The sequence below is a fragment of the Artibeus jamaicensis genome, unplaced genomic scaffold (genome assembly GCF_021234435.1).
Source record: "Artibeus jamaicensis isolate MK-2021 breed Jamaican fruit bat unplaced genomic scaffold, CSHL_Jam_final contig_233, whole genome shotgun sequence".
NCBI classification, from domain to species: Eukaryota; Metazoa; Chordata; class Mammalia; order Chiroptera; family Phyllostomidae; genus Artibeus; species Artibeus jamaicensis.
Genome location: NW_026521486.1, coordinates 27,819,863 through 27,845,243, shown reverse-complemented (window position 1 = coordinate 27,845,243; position 25,381 = coordinate 27,819,863). Strand labels below are relative to the sequence as shown.

The following is a 25,381-nucleotide window of genomic DNA, read 5'->3' as shown; positions in this document are numbered from 1 at the left end:
AACTAATACAAAATAATACTGAATGTCAACTGCGACTGAAAAATAAAAGTTCTTTAAAAAACGTGTCTGTCAGGTAATTTGGAGACCCAGCAGTACGTCCCACACCCCATCCAGTGAACACCACTGTCCCGAGCTGCAAGTGAGGGGCTGCAAGTGAGGGGCGTGCATTTCTGTGCCTGGACGGAGAGGACTGCGGGAAGAAGTGACAGGGGAGGACAGTGGGCCAGAATGAGAGAAACAGGATGTGACAGTAAAGAGCCCAGGGGCAAAGGACCAGGCAAAAGCAACAATACCAAAAATGTTTACATGCAAAGATACAGAAATCAGAAAGCACAGCAGTCTGGCCCATTAGCTGTGGGGCAAGTCATCTCAGAGATTTCAGCCCGGAAGAATCACGGTGTTCCAGTAAAACACAATCATGGATACAACAGTGCTGAAATCAAATTGCGCTTAATAGAATGTGTTTAAGTCAGACAAATGTACACACTTAAAATTTTTTTTTCTAAAATGGTTATTAGATTCTCTGACTAGGTAAAGATTCACTGATTCTGAATGTCTACTTATGTGAAAATGGTGGGTGAAAAGCAACATACTTTAGCAGGGAAATGGAAGATGAGTTGTGGAGTCAGACATGGGTTCTGACAGTTCGGAGGGTTGGTAGTCTTCAGCAAAAGGAATGTAGCCAAAGTAAGTGAAGAAGTGAGCTTTCCAAGGGGGAGCGTGCAGAGTTGGAGGGGAAGTTCCAGAGCTTGCCAGGACAGGAACCGAGGACCACTGACACTCAGGGATGCCAGGGGAAGTGGGGAAGCTTGTAAACGTAACCAGAATCCCCCGGGGGGGGGGGGGTGAGGGCACCTCAAGGACCTACAGTCACCAAAACCATGACAACAGAGTGTTTCCAAAAGGGAGAAATGCGCATTCTGTCCCATGCTGCGCAACAGTGAAGACAAATACCACATACACAACAAAGAGCATCCCCTAAGCATAGTGAAATGAGAGGTCGTTGGTATCTTGGTTAGAACAGATTCAAAAGAAATAAGTAAACTCAAGAATTTTAGTTATTTCGGAAAAACAGAAAGGGAATTTCACTGGGGATGAGGGGGAATGTTTGTATGTGGAGTTTTTTTAATGAATAAGAACAACTTACATATGTTTAGCTACTGGTGGGAATGAGCAAGTAGAAAGGGGCTAAAAGATACAGGGAGGGGAAAAATGGCCAATAAATGGAGTAAGGCCCCTCCAATTCTGTGGACGGAAATGGGAGCCATGGCGCAGCAGAGGAACTGGACTCGGGAGGAAGGAACCCAAGAAGCCAATCTGACGCGAGGGCCTTGAGGGAGTTCCTGTCTAGCATCTTCTACCTTCTCTGAGACGCAGCAGGTAGGTCATCTGCTAAGAACAAAGGAGCCTCAAGGTGGGCAGAAGACTTCAAAGTTTGAGAAAAGTAGAGATTTCAAATCACCACCACAAAGAATTTAAGAAGAATATGAGCTTCCTCCAGTCTCTTCTTTGAGTTCACACCCTAAATCGTGGACCTCTGTGACCACAAGAAACAGATGAGAGGCACCTTGAATGTTAGATTTGAAAAATGGGATTCTTTCTGTCTTCAACCAGCGTCCTACGCACCTCGGCACAGAGAGAAGGACCCACATTTGAATGTGTAATAGCCTGACAGACAGTCCATCAGCAAATTCTAAGAAATCAATTTTAGACTCATATTTTAATAAGCAGCTTATATTAAAACATGAAACTGAAAAATACAGTATGTAATCAAATTGAAAATTGAAAGTAAGACACAATACTGCAGTGGAAAAAACCCTAAGTCATGCTTATTTTTATTTAGAATTAAATTTCTAGTATTAAACATTCCTTTTCAATTTGTTTTGGGTCAAGAGGTTATTAACACCATAAAAAAGGGTTAATAGAAAAGTACGATGTAGAACAAAGATGTGTTATTATATTTTGCATGAATGCATTAGGAAATTACCAGTTCTTAAAAACAACCATTCCTAGTTCATTACTGGATTGCCAATTACATCAAAATCCATTTCCTACTGTATTTTATTTTCTTACTTATTAGTATTCTGGAGACAAAAAACACAAGTTACAATATAAACTATACTTCTATACCTATAAAGTTTTTAAGCTTTAAAAAAACTTATATTAACAGACATTGCATCCATAAAACAACAGAATGTAATAAAAGTAAAATAAACAAGAAAAATCTCATGCGAATTACAAATATAAAAGTAGAAATAATTTTTAAATCAATAAAATACTTTGAAGTGAAGTTGAGAAAATCTTCCAGCAAGCAGTGCAAAAACGTAATGATGAAAATGCAGTCCATATGTGGACTACAAGAAAGGGAACAAAAATCAAAAGCACAAAAAGATATTTGTCAACTCTCAAGAATTTAAACCTGTCAAGGGCTAAAACCACTGATGCGTATAGAGGGGAGTGTACAGCAATGAGAATGGCCTAATATATTCTTCTAGAATATTCAGAACTCTTGTATCCCTGATTGCTTCATCCTAGACACAGCTGAGAGTCTCCAGGGCTGAAATCTCTGGTCCAGACTGTTGTGCCTTTTGACTTCATATATCTTTTCATTTAAACATTTTTGCTTTGTTTCAGCCACTCCTTTGCATCGACTTTCACTCATTATGGCCCACTGTCTTCCCATCAGTACTTCCCTCACTCCCTTCCATCTGGGCACAGAAATGCACACCCCTCACATATTAAGAATGTACAGGAATGTAGTGAATATTCCAACCTAAAAGACTGTATCTTCCAGCTCACTTGCAGCCACGCGTGGCCATGCAGTTGAGTTAGGGTCAAAGAGATGTAAGCAAAAGTGTGTGAGATTTGGGGATAGGACAAGCCCTTCTTTCCTGTTATCTAGCAGATTAGTGCAATGGCTGGAGCTTCTTCATTCAGAAGCTGTCTTAGTCAGTGAAGACCCTTGAGCACAAGTAGAAGCTGCAGGCTTTAGAAGCGGAAGATAAAAGTAGCAGTTCTCCAAGAACTTTGTGAGGCTGCACAACACCCCTGAAACAACCTCCAGAATTAACATGAGACTAAATCCTCAGTGTTTAAACCACCGACGGAATCTCTGCTACTCTACAGTCATGAGCAATTTTTTTAAATTTATTTTTTTATTAATTATGCCATTACAGTTGTTCTATTCCCTTCATTCCCCTCCACCCAACCCCCCCATCCCCACCATTACCCCCCCTTTAGTTTATGACCATGTGTCTCAAGTTCTTTAGATTCTATATTTCCCATACTATTCTTGCCCCCCCCCATCTATTTTCTATCTACTGTCTATGCTACTTATTTTCTGTACCTTCTCTCCCCTTCTCCTTCTCCCACTCCCTTGTTGCTAACCCTCCATGTGATCTTCATTTCTATGGTTCACTCCTGATCTAGCTGTCCTTTTAGTTTGCTTTTGTTTTAGGTGTGGTTGTTAATAACTATGACTTTGCTGTCCTTTCACTGTTCATGTTTTTTTAACTTCTTTTTCTTAGATAAGTCCCTTTAACATTTCATATAATAAGGGCTTGGTGATGATGAACTCCTTGAATTTGATCTTATCTGAGAAGCACTTTATCTGTCCTCCCCTTCTAAATGAAAGTTTTGCTGATAGAGCAATCTTGGTTGTAGGTCTTTGGATTTCATGACTTGGAATACCTCTTTCCAGCCCCTTCTTGCCTGTAAGGTCTCTTTTGAGAAATCAGCTGACAGCCTGATGGGAACTTCTTTGTAGGTGACTGTCCTCTTATCTCTTGCTGCTTCTAGGATTCTCTCTTTCATTTTAATCTTGGCTAATGTAATTATGATGTGCCTTGGTGTGTTTCTTCTTGGGTCCAACTTCTTTGGCACTCTCTGAGCTTCCTGGATTTCCTGGAAGTCTATTTCCTTTGCCAGATTGGGAAAGTTCTCCTTTATTATTTGTTCAAATAAGTTTTCCACTGGTGGCTGTTCCTTTCCCCCTATAATTTGGATGTTGGGGCATTTAAAGATGTCCTGGAGGTTCCTAAGACTCTCCTCATTTTTTTGAATTCTTGCTTCTTTACTCTTTTTTGTTTGGCCATTATACGGACAAACAACTGAATGAGGAGTTACAGGGAAGAAGAGAGATGGGATGACAGAGTCACAGAAAGATACTCATGAGATATTGGCAAGTCCAACGGGTACACTGAGGAAAAATACATTAAATACAATCTTACTTCTTGTTTAAACTTGTAAAAAGGGTGGAAATTGCATGTCAATACAATGAAGAAAAAAGTCTGAAGAGTTGAAAACTGCAGGGTTGTTTCTAGGGGAGCAGATTATGTGGAACACACACCTTCCTTCATTACTGGTTGGCATTTTTATGTTTAACACTGATCGGGCATAACCTCCATAATTAGAATAAAATATGTCTTTTATTTGATATTCATACATCTACAAATAGCATTAAAAATTTTTAGTTAAACTACTTTTTTTTATAATAACTTTTTTAAAAAATAGGAACTTGTACTTATTTTAGCTATTAGTGATCTCTAGTGTACAAAATATACTTAAGACAGAGGTAAAGTCTATTTCTTTACTATCTAATTATAAAAAACAACAGCGTGTTACTGGAACGGGCAATGTCTTACTGTAATCAGCCGGATAATAAGTCATGAATCTCAAAGATGAATATGAAATAGTATTCACAGAAGCTATGTGCAAAAATAGGAGAACAGGCTTAGCAGAGTTATTAATAATTCCACATTCTAAAAACCACAAAGATTAGCATAAAAAAATTTCCTCCATCATATTAAAATAAACTTTGCATAAAAGACTTGCCTGGAGTGATTATTGCATTGAGTAACAAAGCAATACAGAATAGAGTAAAAGTTAATAATCTATTGCATGGAAATAACTATTCACCTAAGCACTCAAAAGGAAATCTAAAAAGCTCATGCAGACAGGCAACTTCTAAGATTTATACAAGGATGAGTGATCTTAGCCATGATTTCTCCTAGATGCACCCTCTGATCCAAACATCTATGATCTGGATCAGTAATTTCTAAAATATGCTCTCTCCTTCCAGATCCCCACCATGTCATCTGCCAAGAAAGAACTGTATCTCCCTCGTAGGACATGTACCTACTTTCCCACTGGCCTGTCAGCACCAGGGTCCTGTTAATTACCACGTCGATTTCCATAGCTCCATCTTCCACAGCCAATTTGATCTCTTCTAATCGTGTTTTTAAATGAGTCTGTCCAGATGGAAAGCCAGTGGCCACTAGCAGAAAATAAGAACAAAAAAAAAAAAAGGAAGGAATTTTATTTGGTATCTCAAAAAACAATTTCAGACCAAAAAAAAACACAGCACTTAATGACTAATGCATTAATGACACTTAAGAATTTCATGCATACCCTGAAAAGCTAAGTGTGAAGAAAACAGAAGGTAATCTCACATAGTACTGGCATTAGGACAAACATTAGTATTCTATCCTCTAGACCGAAATTAAATTGCTTCAGACATGCTCATGAGGCTGCTCTGAGTAAATAGAAATTTTAAAATGTTATCATCACACTGATGCTCATCAAATAGTAGCTGCATCCATACCTTGATGGGCACTAATTCTGAATCCTACTCTTGATCAGTGGTCCATCAATGTATTTTTGATTTATCATTCACACTTTTAGCTGTTGTAACCAAAGTGTAATATATGTTTCTCTCATTGCCTACCTTAAAACAACCAGCCAAAGAAATAGAAATAAAGGAAAGAGAATAATGAAAAAACACCTGATTGGTCCAGAAAACTGGGACAGGGACAGAGCTGGGAAGAGCAGGGCCAAGTATAAATAAAAGGAAAAGTGAACATACAACTACACTTTTGAAAAAGTATTACCAATTTGTACAAGTGCATCATTAACTCCATTCTGGGGTCTAAACATAACCTGTCGTGTTGCCTTGATGTTAATAAATGCCTTGGGTCTGCTACCTTAGAGGAAAGCACATTTCTCTGTTGTACAGAGGAAAAGCTGAATTGAACGAAGCTGATGAAAAATTAACATCGATAAAGGTATAGCTACCAAATACTTTGGGAATCTTCACAAAGGTTGTATATAAATACTGTATATTATGTTTCTTTGATGTGTTTCTGATCAAATAAATTAATCATCATTATAGATTCCTTTTTTAAAGCACCGAGATATTCCTCCAACATCTTTTTTTTTTTTTAAGGTTTTATTCATCTATTTTTAGAGAGGAGAGGGAGGGAGAAAGAATGAGAGAAACACCAATGTGTGAGAGATACATTGATCAGTTGCCTCTCACATGCCTCTAACTGGGTTCCTAGCCCACAACCCAGGCATGTGCCCTGACTAGGAATGGAACTGGCAACCCTTCGGTTCACAGGCTGCTCTCAATCCACTGAACTACACCATCCAGGGCCTCCAACATCTTTTAAAAGTAGGATCTACTGTTACCTCTATTGTCCATCCATCTGATATGAGGCAGACACACACATGCACACACACATTGAAGCTTTTAAAAAGAATTTTCTTTCCTTTATGCCAAATCCTACAGTGTCTACCTTAAGCCAATAACTCTAACATACCCTCTTTTCTTTATTTTCCAGGCTTTAAGGTGGCTCTCATCGTCTCCCACACACAGTGATAAGTCTCCCTAACTCTAATTCACCCTCTCAAATTTGCCCACTATCATGCCCTAACTCAGTACATCATAAAGTTGATCATGGCCTGTCTCTGCTTAAAACCTTTCAGTACCTTCCCCAAATGCCAAACCATGGCATGGTCTCCCAATAGATCTCCAGCTTCAACTCCTACAGTGTTGGGAACTGCCCTGCCTGGTTTCAGAAGCTGTAATCTGCCGTGGCTAAGGCTGAGTAAAAGAACCTTGGGCCATTAAGGAGACAAAGCTTATCTTCCTTGTAGGGGTGCTGACTCTGCTCCCCTTTACTTCACCCTGCTTGGCCCAGAGCTGATGACCAGTTAGCCAATGACAAGTAAGATTCCTCAAAGGAGGAACAACCTAAGACAAGCATGGTTGTGAAGGGGCCCTCAGGGAAGGACTTGGGGGGCTATAGAAAAAGGGGGTGATGGACTCTCTCACCCCTTGGCTTTGACATAGCCTGAGTTCTCATTCTGTCTACAAGAAGTGCCCTAATCTCTTGGCTGCCTTACTTCCCCTACCAGACTTAAGCCGGAAATAATGCCTTAAGCCTGAAACAATGCTAGAGGTGGGTGCAACCTGTTCTGGAAAGGGCAGATTCGCCAGGGTGATCAGGCCTAAGAAAAAAATGCATAAAATCCTATAAAACCTGCTTTGCTAATACCCTCAATTTAAATGAAAAGGGTCCAAGCATAACATGAGTTTGTTTCCCCAAAGTTTTATGGCACTTTAGCTATCTGACCTTAACTCAGAATAAGCCCTCAGAGTTCTTTGAAAGTTTTCTATTGTTTGATCATTACTGGCTGACAATGACTGATGAGCTTTACCTATATGCCCTGTATTCATATGCAAATTAAACACAATATAACCCCATTGAGGAACAAGCTCCTGGCCCTTCTCCTTTGAGAGACCAGCCACCTTTCCTCCCCAAGCAGATCATGTCTTGGTAGACTTATTCTCATCTGTGGTGGCTGGGGGTGGGGGCGCCCTGCAGGTAAAGCTCCCCCACACCACAGTTCCAGCTCTATCCCACCTTAGGATCCAACAACTGCAAACCACCAGCAGTTTCACCGACAGGCTCTGTGCCTGCACCCACACTGGTTCCTCCATCTGAAATGCCATTCCTTATCAACACTGTAAACTCCTCCTTACCCTCTAAGACCCAGGGCAGTTACCTGACAAAGCATTCCCTTATTCAGTGTCAACAACCTCTGCACAATAAATCAGTCCCTGCTCAGAGTTACAACTGTACCTTCCACATGTCCTTATTATCATATTTTTACATATATGTAAAATATTACATATCAGGCATTATGGTTTTTTTAACTTAACTATTCTTCCAAAATAACTAAGTTATCTTAAGAACAGGGAAACAGTTCTATACTCTTGGGAATTAATATAATTCCCTTTAAGGGAATTAGTAATTACTTAATCACTAAATGTTCATTGCTACTTAGAAGGCAATTAATAAACACTAAAAGAACAAATAAATACAACCAATCAAATACATAGAACTAATCAAAATAATGGTATAAAACTATAATGCCCCTAGGCGTGTGAGCAGAAGAGCTGGAAACCAGCTGGACAACAACAAAGGCCACACCAGTCTCACCTGACGCCACAGGGATGTCACAGCCTGCAGCTCTCAGCGCTTTCACTGCGTCGCACACGCGCGCCGGGTAGACACAGACGGCCGCTGTGGTGATGCCTGTGAAGAGAGCAAGCAGAGCAGCCTCCTGTGTGAGAAGTTCAAGTGGCACAATGTGCTTTTAATTATTATTTATAACATAACACCGGCAGAAATCAAAGGAGGGAAAGCAGTAATTCCCCTACAATGTCACCAAAAAAAAAAATATGAAAAGGATTTTATTTTCCACATTCCCTTCCAGTTCCTGACAACCTGGATCCCTTTCTCACCATTATGGTCATAACAGAACAATTGAGGTGCATTCTCTGAAGTTAATATAACATCACTTAAAAAAAATTCTTAAATAAGAAACTTGGTGGTCTTGCCTGGATCAAAATATCTTATTTCATGCAATTAACAAAATCCAGATTTGTACAGCAGTCAGACAGTGAATTAAAAAAAGTGGAAGTGAGCCTTACAGGGTAGGTAGTACAGCAAAATAACACTTAACTAATCCTAGGTACCCTCTTTTGTAAGAAATAATACAATATAAATCTGACACCCCCAATTTGAGGTGTAAGCTTCTAAAAAAATTAAAAGACCAAATAGCCACTTAAAAAAGAAAACAATAGCATAATAGCATAAAGCTCCTATGGGGTTACTACATTTTTTAGTCCTGCTTCCCCAAAGTCACTACTGTTCAGTGCTATTAATAGGTGCTGTTTTTATTGTCAACTCTAAAGAAACATCATAAATATTTTTCAAAAGCTGTAGAGTTTTTTAGGTCTACAATTTATCTACGAATTACTAGCCAAATGCAACATCTCCGGTTGCACTCACTCCAGACAGGTCCCTTCCTGGGAAGCCCTGGCTCCTAAAACCAGCCCAGCGAGTCCCAGGGCACGTCTCCTTGGAAACAGCATCTCGCCTTCCAGGTCTCGGCTTCCTCACTTAGAAATAAGGTGATCAACTCTCAGAGGTCTCCTCTCGTTCTAAAACGTTAAGGTTCCGTACTTATAGCAACTCTAGAAAGTTGCTGTAAGTACTTTCATGTATACTAAAAGAGTGAATGTAACTTTTTCAAAAGATCTCAGCTCATGTACAAGCATGCAATATTTCCCATTTGCATTTTATTCTCAGAAGTATTCCATTTACTCACAGAAAATACTTTATGTATGAGATGTGATTATTAAGTAATGAGACTGGCTTTTCCGCATGGGGCTAGGGGATCAGAATCAGTATTTTAGACTCACTAGATGGAAAATTTCTAAAACTGAAGAAGCAGAAAGAAAAACTGAGAAACTCTCTGCCAGAAACTTTAATCCATGATGGTAAGAACTGACCTAAACATAAGACTCAGATTTTTTCCCTGCCATTTTCAGAGACAAGATCTCAACTACCTGTCTATGTACATAATTCCATTGTGGATTTTATTGCTGGTATCATCATTTTAGCAATTGAATCCTAAGTCCTCTTAGGTTGAGTCATCAGTATTGTAAAGAGGTAAACACCACAGATTCACCATAACGTACCTTTGTCGTGCATGTTTAAAGCTTTTAGGAGATCTTCCCGGATTGGGTACTTGGCTTTGTAACAGAGCCTTTTAATGTTGGAATAGGTGTCATCGCCTGAAAGTGTAGTAAGATCTATAAAGGTAACAGCTTTCAGAAGCCAAGCAGCCTAGTTTGAAGACAAATAAAATAAGGTTAAAAAAACGAACCTGCAACCCAGTTAGCAGAGACTCACTACACAGACACGCATACTAAACTCTGACGTCTCTGTTGCTGCAAGGCCAGTCATTCTGTCACGATCCCAACTGCTCGACAGTGACCAACACCACAAACATTATGTAGAACTGAATAAGAGGGTGAAAGAGCAGCCTTAATTTTTTTTCTCCCATAGACAGTCCCAATTTAAGTCCTTAATAAATCAAGTTTCCCCACACCTGACTTCTCTCATTCAAAGAAGCCCTTCGTGGATACCCCAAGATGGGGCAAGGTGGGAACAAGAGCATTTCTATCTTATATTTTACCTCCAACCCTTGGATCTCGGGTGAGGCATTATAAAAAAGACTCCTGAACTTGAACTTGGTTTGTTTCAATTGAATCCAATTCCATTTTTAAAATAATACTCATATTTCACAACGCTTTCTGACAGATTTCCTTTTAACTTTTCAATCAGAATATTTCCAAGGATGAACACGATGTGAGCTATCACCCGAAAGGATCCGACCACAACACGGTGCCTCCCTGGTAAAGTGAAGTCTCAGTTCCCGTCAGTCCCGCGATGCACAGCACGTCTTGGGTTGGTATCCCCAGGAGAACATGCTTACCACAAGCCCTCCACAAAACATCGTTTTCTGAACTTTGAAAAATGATTCATGAAAATTAACAGTCGGGAAAACATGATGGTCAAAGGAGGCCACCTAAGGGCCTCAGCGGTGAACACATCAGGTGTAGATGTTACGGTTGGAAAATTAAAATAGATGGCATCCGAAGGAGGTATGTCTAAGAAACTGAATAAATGTGTTGAGAAAATATGCCATTTAATGCACTCATGAATAAAGATGCCTCGAAATCATTTGCGGCTTTGCCACTCAAGAGTGATAACATTTTTAACTTGTTGGGATAAATGTGTTATCTTTCTCCCACCCATCATCATCTTACATGAATTATTAAAATAAGTCATGGACAGCTGCAATCTTTTAAGTTTAGATGCATCTTGAGCAAAATTCAATACTGTGGCCTTGAGGGAAGAGCCCAGCCACTGTAAACGATAGGAACAGAGTGTTCGAGAAGAACCCTTACTTGCCACTCCTTTTTCACGGTTCTGCGCGCCTGGATTTGCTCTGCCCGCCTCAGAACTGCCGGCTGATTCACTTGTATTTTGGAGATCCAGCTGAGGTCTAAAGGGGAATGAAGAATACCTTATAAAGTTTAAAAATATTATTAAATATATTCACCTATCTTTTACATGGTCCTTGAAAGGCTGTATTTATCATTTGGCATGAAAGTTCTTTTAACGCCTATGTTTCTTTTTCACACAATTACAAATAAAGAGCCTTACTGAAAGACGCCCAGGCGTGAAAAGGCATACTTCGTGTAAAGTTCAGTACATTCAGGGTGAGAACGGGTGTTGATTCATTACACAGACACATCTAACAATGGGGGGGACTGTTGTGTTACGCAGGCCACGTGCCTCACTCCTGACAGCAAAGACTTATGTGTGAGTGCCCGGTCCAGGAGAGCAAGTGATTAATACACACTTAAGTGAATTAATGTGGGGGCTTACAGGTATCCCTGATTACTACCCCCTACTGACAAGATTAATATCTACTCTATGCTGATATGCGACAGCCCATTCCTTCCTAAAAGGAGAATTTTTCAGAATGTATTAGAAATTACAACATTGATATAACAGAAGTCAGAAAAATGCAAACAAGCTGCTCAAAACTCCAGGAGATATCTATCACTGTGGCTTTGGTTTTGAAATGCTCCTTCCTACCGCCATCCCACGCTCTTTTCTCTCTGGTCGTCTGTAATTTCTACTTCAAGGCCCAGTCTAAGTGGGTTTCCTTGTGAAAACACCGCCAGCCCCCCAGAGCCCACAGCTGGATATACTTCTACTATGGAACTTGCATTTAGTTCATCAAGGAGTTGCAGTAAAATTGTCTCTTGTACTTCCTATATTTTGAGTCGTGACCTTATTCATCTTTCAGTGTCTAAACCAAACACAGTGTCTGTTGCACGTGCATTTCCACGGCACCCGCCCACACTTTGTAACACAGGCGCCTCACAGTAAATGGGACATGGACCCATTTACCTTCTGTAACCTCACTTCTATATCCCTCTAGCAACCTCATGGTTTTAAAGAATCTTCTTAGAGGAGCCTTAAAAGACTACGGTAGAAAGGTTACTCATTAGGAAATGTGTCACAATTCAACAACTATTTATTTTGTGATGGGGAAAACTGTTCATTGCATCCTGTACTATGTAACAACACAAATGATAAAGTATTTGCGTCCACCACAAAGATAAAACCACAAAGAAAACCCATTTCTACAAAAGACATTCTTTCTCTCTCATTTCCATTTGATTCTTCTTATCAATTTTAATGGTATAAAAATTCCAAGTTAGCATTTGAGTGATTAGTAATGATATTCTTGTTTAAATATCACTGAAAGAGGCACATAGTCTGGGTGCTTTTTTTCCTAATTATTTTGTTAGCTGAAATCATTTAACAAACAGATTTTTAACATTTCAATCCATCTGCTCCTCAAAGACACTGTATATTTTCCTGCTTGTCTGCTGAGCCAGTCTCACAGAGAATTGGGAGTCTAAGGTCAGGCAAACGAAATCTGCCTCTTTTCTCCCCACCCAAAGATTGTTGGGGTTCTTGGTAAAGCCCAAGAGAATGAGACCAAAGACCAAACAGACATACTGGACTCAATCCAATTTATCTGAGACCTATGAGAACCTCTCTCTGAGGAAAGACAGGGGACTCTTTTTAATTACTAGTAATGGTGATCAGGTTCACGGTCAAGACTGTTTCAGGCAGATAGTGAAAATGAGTGAAGCAGGCCCTTGGGTGGCAGACAAGGCTCTCACCACCAGCGGACAGCGGTGGAAAGATGGAAGCATGTGACCGTGGGGCGGGCAGGCTGTGAGGGGCCGTCCTTTATTCCCTAGAGCCTTCCTGCAAGCTCCTCCCCCGCTCTTCTCTACTCCCCGCCCACTACCACCGCGGCTGCCAGAGAGAGGGGTCAAGCAATCGCAATCTTCATGATCTGGCTTCTCCTCCCTCGCCTGCTTCTCCCTCTCTGCCAACTGAGCATGTGGCACAGCCTCTGCAAAGTGAGGGGAGCTCACCGACATATGCTGTCTCTTCCATCCCTGGACCTGTGCACGCCACTGGCTCCTTCTGCCTAGAATGCCTTTCCTTGTCCTGCCTGCACAATGAACTCTCACTCAACCTGTAAGACCCAGGTCAAGGACGTGAACAGACATTTTTCTCAAAGAAGACAGAGAGGTGATCAGCAGGTACATGAAAAGATGCTAAACATCACTAATCGTTGGGGAAATGCAAATCAAAACCACGAAGAAGTATCACCTCACACCTGCCGGAATGGTTATCATCAAAAAGATGAGAAGTGTTGTCAAGGATGTGGAAAAAAAAAAAACCCTTGTGCATTGTTGGTGGGAATGTAAATTGATATGGCCACTATGGAAAACAGTATGAAGATTCCTCAAAAAAAAAAAAAAAAAGGGAGACAGAGAGAGGGAGAAGGAAGGAAGGAAGGAAGGAAGGAAGGAAGGAAGGAAGGAAGGAAGGAAGGAAGGAAGGAAGGAAGGAAGGAAGGACCCACCAAATGATCCAACAATGCCACTGGAATTTTTATCCAAAGGAAACAGAAATCACTAAATCCAAAAGCCACTGGCACCCCTGTGTTCACTGCAGCATTATTTACAGTAGCCAAGATAGGGAAACAACCTAACTGTGCACTGAAGAACAGATAAATAAAATGTGCCATATGTGTGTGTGTATAAAATGGGGTGTTATTCAGTCATGGAAAAGAAAATCTTGACATTCGTAACAATATAGATAGACCTTAAAGGCATTATGCTAAATAAAATAATTCATTCAAAGAAAAATAGCCCTCGCTAGTGCAGCTCAGTGGATTGCATGCCAGCCTAGGAACCAAAGGGTTGCTAGTTCGATCCCCAGTCAGGGCACATGCCTGGGTTGCAGGCTGGGTACCCAGTGTGGGGGTGTGGGAGAGGCAACCACACACTGATGTTTCTCTCCCTCTCTTTCTCCTCCCCTGCCCCTCTCTCTAAAATAAATAAATAATTAATTAATTAATAATAAATAAATAAATAAGTAAAATCTTCGAAAAAGAAAGACAAATATTGTATGATCTCACTCACATGTGGAAGCTAAAAAAATAAAAACTTAAAAAAGCCTGAATGCATAAATACATGGAACCGGTTGGTGGTTGCCATGGGCAGAGGTTGGATGAATGAAAGGGGTAAAGAGAGGGACAACAGGTACAAATTTCTACTTACAAAATAAATAAGTCAGTGGATGTAATGGACAGCATGGTGACTGTAGTTAGTAATGCTGTATTGCATAGTTAAAAGTCATTTAAAGGTTCTCATCGCAAGAAATAAATTATAACTGCATGGTGATGAATGTTCCCTAAATTTATGGTGGTAGTTATCTCACAACAATACATTTATCAGCTCATTATGCTGTACAATGTTGTATACATAACACTAACACAGTGTTATATGTCAGTTATATCTCAACAAAAAAAAGACTCAGTTCAAGTGTCGCCTTTGCTGTGAACCTTCTCTGACCCACAGAGGCTGGGCTGTTCTTGCCTCCCCGCTGTCCCGTGCTCACTGACAGGCCACCTTTAGCACAGTCCCCTTCGTTCTGGATGGCACCGACTTCTCTACATGTCTACTCTCCCAACAGATACGTAAAAATCCAACCAAAGTGCCCAATACATGCATGGCGTTCAATAAATGAGCTAAATGGTCCCCAAGGTCAGGAAATTATCTGATTCTGGAAGTCTTTCCCAGTTGCTTCTTTAAAAGAGATGTAGTGTTTATTCTCCCCCCCCCACCAGCTTCATTAAGGTATAATTGACAAATAAAAACTGTATATATTTACAGTGTGCAACTTGACGTTTTCACATACACTGGAGAGACACTGTAAATCAGTCTCCACAATCAAGGTCATTACCATCACCTCCCACATCTGCCTTGTTTGTGTGTGTACTCAGAACATGTAAGACCTCCCTTGTAGCACACTTCCAGTGCACAATACAGTACAGTTCACTCTAGCCACATTACTGTACGACAGATCTCCCCAACCTACTCATCTTGCATAAGGAAACTCTGTCCCCCAATTGCTTCTGGTCAAAAAGGACTTGTGGATCTCCACAAGAGGAATCGGGACTGAGGTCGTTCTGAAGACATTCACCTTAAAAAGGGATGTCTACTGCGGTTCCCCACCAAAGGTTAGAACCTGCAAGACCTCCTCTCATACTTCTCAGGTACCGCTTTGCCAGAGGTCCCTGCAAACCATCTACTGGAGAATGTAATACAATTACTTCTCTCCGAATATCAGCCTCCACTGCTAAAAATATCATTAGTGGTCATAAAATTATCCAGCCCCATATTTAATCTAGCCACAGAATTTGCCTCTGTGACCTCCCATGGTAATGAATTATAAGTGACTATCTCATTTTATTAGCACTTAATTTGCTACTCTTTAATTTCATCAAATAACCCTTGTTCTCATATTATGGGGTCTGGGGAAAAGAAAGGACTGATTGGCCTTTGTTATGTCCTTCATAATTTTAATATTTTATTCGAGTACCCTTTAGCATCTCCTTTCCAGGAGAAGTGATTCTAATGCACACAATCTCATCACGACCACTGAATCTGCTCTCACGGGGCCAGGAGGGGTTTCAAGTACACGTGTCTTTGGGGAGAACAGATATGAAACCATAAGTGGAAGGCAGTAATACTCTTTCCTCAATACTCTCCACTGAAGAAAACCCCACTGTTTCTTTTAGTATATCATTTGGTGGCTCTCAGGCTGTCTGTCAGTTACAAATTTGTTCTCAAATACTCTCCTCACAATTATTTATGATTATTATTTTTCCTGTTCAAGTCTCAGTGGAGACACAGATCATTTCCTCCAAAAATCTATTTTGTAGCCTTTCCATCACTCCCATGTGCATTTCTGTGGATATTCTTGTACTTCTTCACAATATAGAACATGTAACACCGAATAACCAGGAAAGGTTTACTTTGTATTTTGATTTTACCTTTGTTCCTGATGGAGAAAAAATTGTGATGCTTTATTAGAGACTTTATCCCCCCAAAACTTTGGAAAAGCAAGAAAGGTGGAATTCCCCACATTTTCTCTGTTCATTCTTTCTGGGTTTTTATATGTAATTTTACCACCCAAACCTGTTCCCTAGTGTCGGCTCCAGTCATTTTCTGATGTCTACTTTGTACAGTTTTAATCCCAGACTCTATTGCTAAGAACCTCTCCCTAATTGTCTATTATTTCTGTGTTGTTTGTTCTTAATTCTAACTTGCAGCTTCCCAGGAATTACGCACCCCACCCCCCAAATGCACAAGTGCCCAGCACAAAAACAGCTGCTCAGCAAGTCTGCTGCATCTCAGTACATTTATTTTTTACTTCAGACACTGAAACAAGTGAAGTATCAACTTGATCACATCTAGTCTTTCAACCTCAGCCACAGAAAAGGTTAGCTTGGCTAGAAAAACAAAAATGAACGCAAAAATTCTGGATGTTAGTATATGCCTGATCCAGCCAGGCTCAGAAGATACTCGATTTATATAAATGAGCAGACTCGGCCTCGTCTAGTTATTAAGCCAATAAGGTACAAGACAGAGACTGAGCTAGGAGGCTGATCCTTACCAGAAGGTAGGATCTACAGCTAGTCTTCTTCCCAAGTCCCGGTGTCCCATAAACCCTGGGTGAGGCCACTACAGGGCATCTAGGCCCCCACTGGACACAAGCGAACCCTTCTAACATTCTACCGTGTAAGCCCAGTCCTTAGAGTCCAGAGAGATGCTCCTGAACCTGGACACCAGCAGCCTGGCGACATGCACTGCCACAGCACTTGGGGCCAGCTGTGACGCTGTGTCGTCTCCCCAGAGCCACTTACCCCAACCTCTAACTCCCATCCCACAGACATCACCAACCAGATCATTCTGCAGGGTATCAGTCCAAGTCCAGGAGAGTAATGAGATTATTCACCTCCTGAAATACTTCCACTTAAGGTGCCGGCACCAAATTAAAGCCAACTTGACTGGCTAACTCGATCCCTCAGCACTAGTCTTGTCTGTTCTCTGCCTCCGCTCTTTTTCCGTCTGGCTGTCATTTCTAGTATGTCCCGTATCCACAGCTACATGGGTTGCAACACTCTTGGAATGTTCGAGGAGCTGGCTAATGTCCCATGGATGGGCGTGGATGCCCTAAAGGGCTCGCGGAGGTTTGACCATGACTTCCATTCATTCATTCACTCAACTAATACAAAAGGAGTGGCTGCAATGGTGCCAGACACTGCCGTGGGCTCTGCGGGTCCAGCAGTGAATGAAAACCCAAATCCCTACTCCCACAGAGCTTTTTCTAATGAAAAGAAAGAGGCAACATATAAATATGTACTGAATATATTATACAATATATATGGGCTACACGGAAAAGTTACATAGGGTAAGAAATGGATGCCCTGGACAGGTGTTTCAGTGCTTGGAGCATCAGCCCGTAGACCTACCTGGTGGGTTTGATCCTTGGTCAGGGCACATACCTAGGTCACAGGTTCAATCCCTGGTCAGGGTGATTGTGGGCTTATGGGAGGCAACCGTGGTCTGCATGTCTCTGTCTCTCTCTCCATCTTCCTCTATCCGTATCAATAAGCATATCCTCAGGTGAGGATTTCAAAAAAAAAGGAAGAAATGGAGAGTGCAGGGATGGGTAACGTTGGGGAAAGCCTCCCAAAACATCTGAGCAGAACTCAGTTGAAACAGAAAGTGAGCAGCAAGGCCACTGCCCAGGGAAGCAGTGTTCCAGGCAAAGAGAAGAGCAAATGCAAAGGGCCTCAGGCAAGAGTGAACACGTCACATCCGAGGCAAAGCAGGGACACAGCTGCAACTGGAGGACAGTCAGCAGGTCGGGCAGGAAGTGGCAGAGAAACAGGGAGGAAGGCAAGGGCCAGACCGTGTAGTAAAATGTATTCCAAACTGAGCATCATGACCCAGAGGTATGTCATGAAATCAAATCGGTCAGCTGCAACCAGCGTTTAAGAAAGAAAAGAAAGAAGGAAGGAAAGGAAATAAAAAATATCAGGGTACGAAGTATGTAACCTATCAACAGGTAGAGGCCATTGATGGAAGTTCTTTTTTAATTGCACGTAGGAGGTATGTACTGTGTGGCAATACCAAATACAAAGCCTACTGTGAGGCATGGCCAGGAAGGTTAGAAAGCCCCCTAAGTAGGAATCTTTCACCCTGGAAAGGACTTCAGGTGTGCAGTGGGGAGTGTTTAGAGAATTCTGAGCTGGGGGCTAAAGGATTTGATTTACATTTTTAAAATAAATTTTTATTTCTTTTTTTTGGCATACTGCTTTGTATTTTTTTTACATTTAATTAATTTATTTTTTTAATATTAATGTTCAAATGCAGTTGTCTCCATCTTCCCATCACCACTTTCCCCACCGTAACCACCCCCACCTCGCACCCTCAATCCTAACCCCCTTTGGCTTGGTTCACATTTTAAAAGAATGCCTCTGGCTGCCGGGGGAAGCCAATTAAAAGGGCCACACAGGACGGGGTGGTAGCTTGAACCCCACACTCCAGTGGCCTGCAGAGAGCGGTCAAAATCCCATCAGTCCACAACTGACTGCAGCATCTCCACTCTGCCTTTAAAATGCGCCTTCAGATGCATTCTTTGGCGCAATTACTCCCTTTCAGGGAGCGAAGAAGAGTCCGAGAAAAGTTGATATTACAGAAGCAGCTCCAAGGCTCACAAAGCACAAAATTCAAAAAATTTCCTCTGCTCTCTACCCACAAATATCCACAGAAAAGTGGAAGAGTTCACAGATCAGAATGAACTGTCAGGGCTGGTCTCTCTGAACCCTTCCCCATTTTGACTGTTGGAGGGAAAGCTAACGACTCTTCCCAATACAGTCCGTCTGCTGAGCTTTTAGTCCTCACTAGGGGGACCACATCATCCTGGGCAACCAGGACATGCCCAGCTGACATCCCCTGTCCATCCGGTTTGGCATTTGTGTTGAATATTCATTTTAAACAAACAAACAAACCAGTTTGGATTTGGCAGCCGCCAACTCCTACCATGGTCTCTAGTAATAGGGTGTTTAAATAAGAGTGCAGTGAGCAGAGGTCTCATCTGATCATGTGGTTCACTCTCTAAGAAACCAAAATTTGACTGTTTCCCACCCTCCCAAACATAATAGAACTAACACTCTCAGTATGCAGGGCATTCACTGTTCACTGAGGGTATCTGGGGTATTTGAGACTCGCAGCAGCTAAGTCCTGCCGGTCCTGGGTGATGGCAGGAGAAGTATGCAACGCCACTGTTGCCCTGCAGCCATTTAATAGCAGCCAGCTGTGCCCCAGCCGGAGCCTGAAACTGCAAGGGAGACAGACTCACACGCCTGCCGCCAGTCAGTAGGGTCATGAGAAGTGTACGAACCTGTAAGCTAGGTGAACACAGAATACGTAGGGGGAATCTCTTTGGTTCCTTGAAGTGAGCAGGCTGAAAGGAATGCTTTGGTCATTTTTATATTCAATAAATCTAAAATTATTTATTTGAGGTTAGGCTTTTTCTACTTTGAAAAAAACCTAGCAGCAGTGAACTCAAAAAAGGTATGTTTAATGAAAAATTAAATTCTGAATTTCCATTTCTCGGGAAAGTTGATGATCTGTAATTTGCACAAAAGGCTTTTCAACATCTATCACATGCCAGCATAGCTCTACAGAGATATCACTGGCTCCAAGAAGACCCAAATTTGCTAAAAAGCATCGTAGGTACTTCAAAAATTAGCCTATGCCTGAAGACGACTAAAGATGACAATTCAACACAGCCTCAGAAGATACTTAACAGAAAACTCTGAAGTCTGGCTTCCCCTTGAGATGAAATGAGTGCTCTAAATAGTGCTCATTTTACATCCAAATTTCCTGGTGTGTATAAGAAATAAAACAGTAGCTATTCATTTTTTGGCTCCAGAAGCAGAATTTCACAAACAACTGGAAAATAACAGTTTTTATATCAGAATCAAACCGAGATGCATCACACAGCTACTATTTGACAAGAAAACTTAAGAGGGAAGCGTTATCTGAGGACAAGGAAGGAGGATTCAAAAACGCCAGACTGGGGAGGAAGTGTTGGCATCAAAGGGCAGGGAGAAAGCAGTGGCTGATTTAAACACACAGATAATCAGACTGGAGCAACTACAGTACACCCCCCCAGTGAAATAACTGATACAGGCAAGCGTTGCCAGTGGATGGAAAAGACTCTGAGTGATTAGCTGGTGGGGAAACTGGAGATTCCCACGGTATTAGAAGGACTGTCTCACACATTACTTGAAGGTCAAAATGGGATAAACTGGAACTATAAAACCAGTGGATGAGCTATAATCTCCTTAAACACATGATCAAAGTCAACATCAGTAACAGCGGAACAGATGTGCACTAGGTGCCTCATGACAGGACGGAATATGAAATACACCTACCAGTGTTCAATCTGAATCTAATCAAGTTTTAGATTTGGGATGGTTACTTTTATGTGTCAACTAGACTGCCCAGCCAGGTATTCATTTAAATGTTATCTCTGGCCGTGTCTTGTGGAGGTGCTTCCAGATCAGATCCACACTTGAACCTGCTGACTGATTAAAGCAGACTGCCCTGTACAGTGTAGGTGGGCCTCATCCAATCCCTTAAGGCCCCAATAGAACAAAAGGCTGAGTAAGAAAGAATTCTTTCTCTCTCTCTGTCTGTCTGCCCAAACCAGTGAGGACACAGGTCTTGTCCCAACTTCAGACTGACTCTTCTGCTTTTCCCAGACTGGAACTTACTCAGACTCCTACTGGAACTTACACCATCATCTCTCCTGGGTCTGCGGTTTGCCTCGTAATCACATGAGCCACTTTCTTATGCTAAATCTCTTTATGTGTTTATCTGCATCTGTATCTATCTAGCTGCTACTGACTATGCTTCTGGAGAGAAACCAGACTAATACAAGGTACAACATCCAAATTAAAGGAACTACAGCAGACAGAGAATTAAGTTAAATGACATCCTGGGGAAATACTCTGATAAATCCACCAACTGGGGCAATCTATAGGTCAGATAAACCAGTACCACCACACTCAGTTAAAAAAAAAAATGGATTCTGTTTCAGATTAAGGGAAACAAATACAACAACTGAATGTGGCCCCTGCTCCTCAGTTTGATCCTGGCTTGCATGTGACAATGATATATAAGGAAATATTTTTACTCCTTAAAAATGCAAACAAATATTTATGAGTAAAATGTCATGCTGATTGTAATTTTAATTTAAAATATTTCAGGAGAACACTGCCAAAGCAAACAGTAAATTATTAACAACTGTTAAGTCTAGGTGATTGGCATATACCGGTAATCGTTACATTAGTCCTTCTACTTTCCTGGATGTTTGAAATTTTTAGTAATAAAAAGGAGGTATAAAACAAAAGCAAGCTAAAATAAATAACATCATGAATGAGGGAAACCGTAACAGTCAGCCTCCAAAAAGGCTCAGTGACTCTCATCCAGGATCCACGCTCCTTCCACAACAGGCACTGGCCTCTGTGACCAGGAAGATACTGTGGAAATACCACTGTGTGACTTCCAACGTGTGCCAATAAAAGGCACTGTGGCTTCTGCCTTCCTCTCTTGGCTCACTCTCTCAGGAAGAAGCCAGGGGCCACATCATCAGGACACTCAGGCAGCCCTGGGGATGTCATGTCCACGAGGTGAAGAGCTGAGGGCTCCCACCAGTTGCGGGCACTCCACTGCCAATCAGGTGAAGGAGTCAGTCTGGGAGGCAAACCCCGAAAGGGCTGGAGCCTGGGCTGACAACCTGACTGCAACCTCACGAGCGATCCCCAGCCAGACCACCCGGCCAAGCCAATTCCAAATTTCTGACCCGCAGAAACTGTGTGAGATAATAAATGGTCACTGTTGTTTCAGACCACTAAGTTTTGAAGCAGTTTATTTCATAGCAATAAATAATACAAAAACCAACATGAAAAAAGCTTTTAATAGCAAACTGATTCACAAGTATAACACAGCAAATTAGAAGCTGTTTTATTTTCTTCTCAAACTTTAAAATGTACATACTTAACACTCAACGCAAATGCATAGATCAAATTACCTTAAAAACTAAACTATGCATTTAATATTAGTATACTTTATTTATTGTGCATGTATATATATTATGTACACATAATAATACAGATATATTATGCCTTGCTATGGTCTGCATGCTTGTGCCCCACAACCTCCTCCAAAATCCGTATGTGGAAACCTGATCCCCAAGAAGATAGTATTTGGGGGAGGAGCTGTGAGGAGGTGATTAGGTCATAAGAGTGGAACCCTTATGAATGGGATTAGCACTCATAAAGGCCCAGAGAGACCCCTCACTCATTTGCCATGGGAGGTTCCAGCAAAAAGCCCTAAATGGGGAAGTGGGGCCTCACCAGACAGTAAATGCACCTACACCTTGATCTTGGACTTCACTGCCTCCAAAATTATGAGAAATAAATTTCTGCCATTTATAAGCTACACAGCCTATGGCATTTCTGTCATTTATAAGCTACACAGTCTATGGTATTTCTGTTACAGCAGGCCGAACAGACTGAAACACACCTCAATTAAAAAATTACAGTGAGAGGAACAAGTATGAAAGACACAGGGATGAGGACTGGGGGGGTGGAAATGGGAGGGAGGTGGGGAGCACGGGGTGGGGGGGCTGGGATGAGAGAAATAGACAAAAAACTGTACTTGAAAAATAACTAAATAAAATTGTTTAAAAAATTTGAAAAAAAATTACAGTGAAATTCTATATTGAAAGGACATAGCAATAGATGCCTATCTTTACAAACATAGCTTACACATAGAAACATAAGAAAAATTCAGCTCAATTTATTTAGAAAGCTAATGTATTTTTGGCTTTTCAAAGTATCTTTAATCTGATGTCCACCAATTGCTGTTCTAAGCTCTCCTCCACAGAATTCTGTTAGCACTGCAAGTGCCATTTGCCGTAATAAAACTAGTGTCAACCAATGACTGACCTCTCTGAGGAATGAACAGCAGCTGTCCACCTGTGCTCTTTTTATGCTATTGTTTAAATATGTTTAACCCTATGAAAAAAAAAGCAATACTTTTTACTCTGTTGGCATTTTTCCTAAACTCTTAAGGGGAAACGATATAAAAAAGGTTTTCAGAAACAAAGTATTTCTGTCAGATTCCCAGTATGAAGCATTTCATTAACTATTTCAAAGAACTGTTAACCTGCCAGGTTGGGACTATATAGTCTTCCTCAGCAATCCACATATCAAAGCCGTCTGAGAAATGTACTCTAGGCTCGAATCAAGAAGTTAAAGAAAGAGGCAGTTAAAATATCTGGGAGTTTCCCACCCGTTCCGTTTTTAATTTACTACACTTCCAAGTGAGCTTATTGTAGAACTTTAACAGCACAGTAGTAACATGTCCAAACCAGGAGGACGTGTCTTGTCGGCCCACTGCAGCCTCATGCCGGGCTGACAAGGACAGTCACAGGGGCCACTTGGGGCAGCAGCTTCTCGACTCTCAGGGTCCTCACGGCCGAGGTTTATGAACAGAGAAATCAGAGTAAAAACAACTGGACAGGAGTGGGGGTGGAGGGCACCAAGGGGCAACAAAACATTGTAGGAAGGAAAAAAAACTAGAGGATAACTGTAAGTAATGTCCTGATCCATAAACCAAGAGCAGAAATCTATTACGGACAGAAGAAAAAGGGGGTCCTACGGCAAGTAACATCACGGGGTGATCTGATCGTAAACTACTAACTGGGCAGGTCATGGTGAACAGCCATGCCCCAGGCCTGTAACTTCTTTGGTAAAAGGTATCTCTGTTCCCCTCTCCCTCCTTATAAAAGCCTCTGCCTCCACTGAGATGTGGAGATGGGCCTTGGGAACACAAGTCCCCACCTTCCAGGGGCCAGCACCTGAAAATAAACCACTTGCCTTTACATCAGCACCTGCCCCTCCTGTATTGGCTTTCGAAGCGGCAGGCGGCCGGACCTGCATTCAGTTATAGTTCTCTATGTGGCCGGGACAGCTTTTGTAGCTGCGCAGCTGGGACAATGTGGACCCCAGGAAGGCCCTGAGTGCTCGGGCTGGAACCCCAGCCAACCTGCATCCACGAAAAGTCCAACAGGAGCCTTGGAAGACGAAGATGAAGGAAATCTCCCTACCCCCCATTCTACACCCACCTCCAAAAAATAAGACAGGAGAGAGAAGGGGGGAAAAAGATAAAATCAAAACATCAGTCTAGAAAACGATCCAACATCCAAGGAATAGGAATTTCAGGAGAAGTTAAGAATAGGAAAGGGAAAAATTAATTGGAGAAATAATTCAAGAAAATGCCCCAGATCTAAAGGAAGCTACGGTTCATAATCAAAAACCCATCAAGTGGACAGGGCAATTTAAAAAGTGGCCCCACACCCATGCACACCACTGTGAAATTTCACAACTCCAGAGGTAATGAGAGCATTTTTAAAGTTCCAGAAAGAAAAATAAAGGAAGTCGCATTAAAGAACAAGAAGAGCATCGCGTCTGTCAAGACGAACACTGGACAGAAGCCAAACACGATGGAAGAATGGATGCCTTGAAGTTCCTAAGGAAACCGAATTTCAAATATAGGACCCCACCCAGCCAAACCTTCGACTACATATGACTGAAGAATAAAAGCATCTTTTGACATCCAAAGTCTTTATTTACAGGCAGTTGCTGATGGTTGTACTCCATCAGATCAGGAAGACAACACGAATGAGGAAAACATGGATTCCAGGAAGCAGGGGATCCAAGGAGCAGAGTGAAAAAGAGGCCCCGGAGGAAGGTCCAGGGAGAGCCCAGAGCACCGCGGTGCCGCAGGCCTGCAGGGAGGCGGGAGGCGCACAGGAGCAGTGAGGACACTAGGGGCAACGCCTCCAGGAAAAATACAGAACTAATAAATTACACAATCTCTTTGACTGTACCAAAAAAGCAGTTTCATCTCTGACAGCTGGTGTGAAGGGGTGAGTTAAAAATAATTACACTGAAAACTAAACAATCCCAGAGAAAACAAAAATTTATTCAACAAATAAAATGCAATCATAGTATTACCATATGGCTTATAAATGAATAGTTACACAGTCATAATAGAAACACGGAAAATTCATCTAACTAAAATTATATATAATGGGAGGGTGGAAGAGGGGCTGCAGGAGAGGAAGAGGGGAGGTAAAGTGCG

At 41.6% G+C, this 25,381-nt stretch overlaps 1 protein-coding gene across 1 annotated transcript in view; it reads right to left on the bottom strand.

The window, feature by feature from the left end:
* DERA (deoxyribose-phosphate aldolase) overlaps positions 1-25,381 on the bottom strand; it is a 99,459-nt gene that overhangs the window by 58,793 nt on the left and 15,285 nt on the right. The window contains exons 2-5 of the mRNA XM_037136590.2: positions 11,108-11,205; positions 9,833-9,980; positions 8,286-8,381; positions 5,141-5,275 (exon numbers count right to left, since the gene is read on the bottom strand). Of these exons, the coding sequence (XP_036992485.2) occupies positions 5,141-5,275; positions 8,286-8,381; positions 9,833-9,980; positions 11,108-11,205 (477 nt within the window). The remainder of the gene's footprint in view (positions 1-5,140; positions 5,276-8,285; positions 8,382-9,832; positions 9,981-11,107; positions 11,206-25,381) is intronic.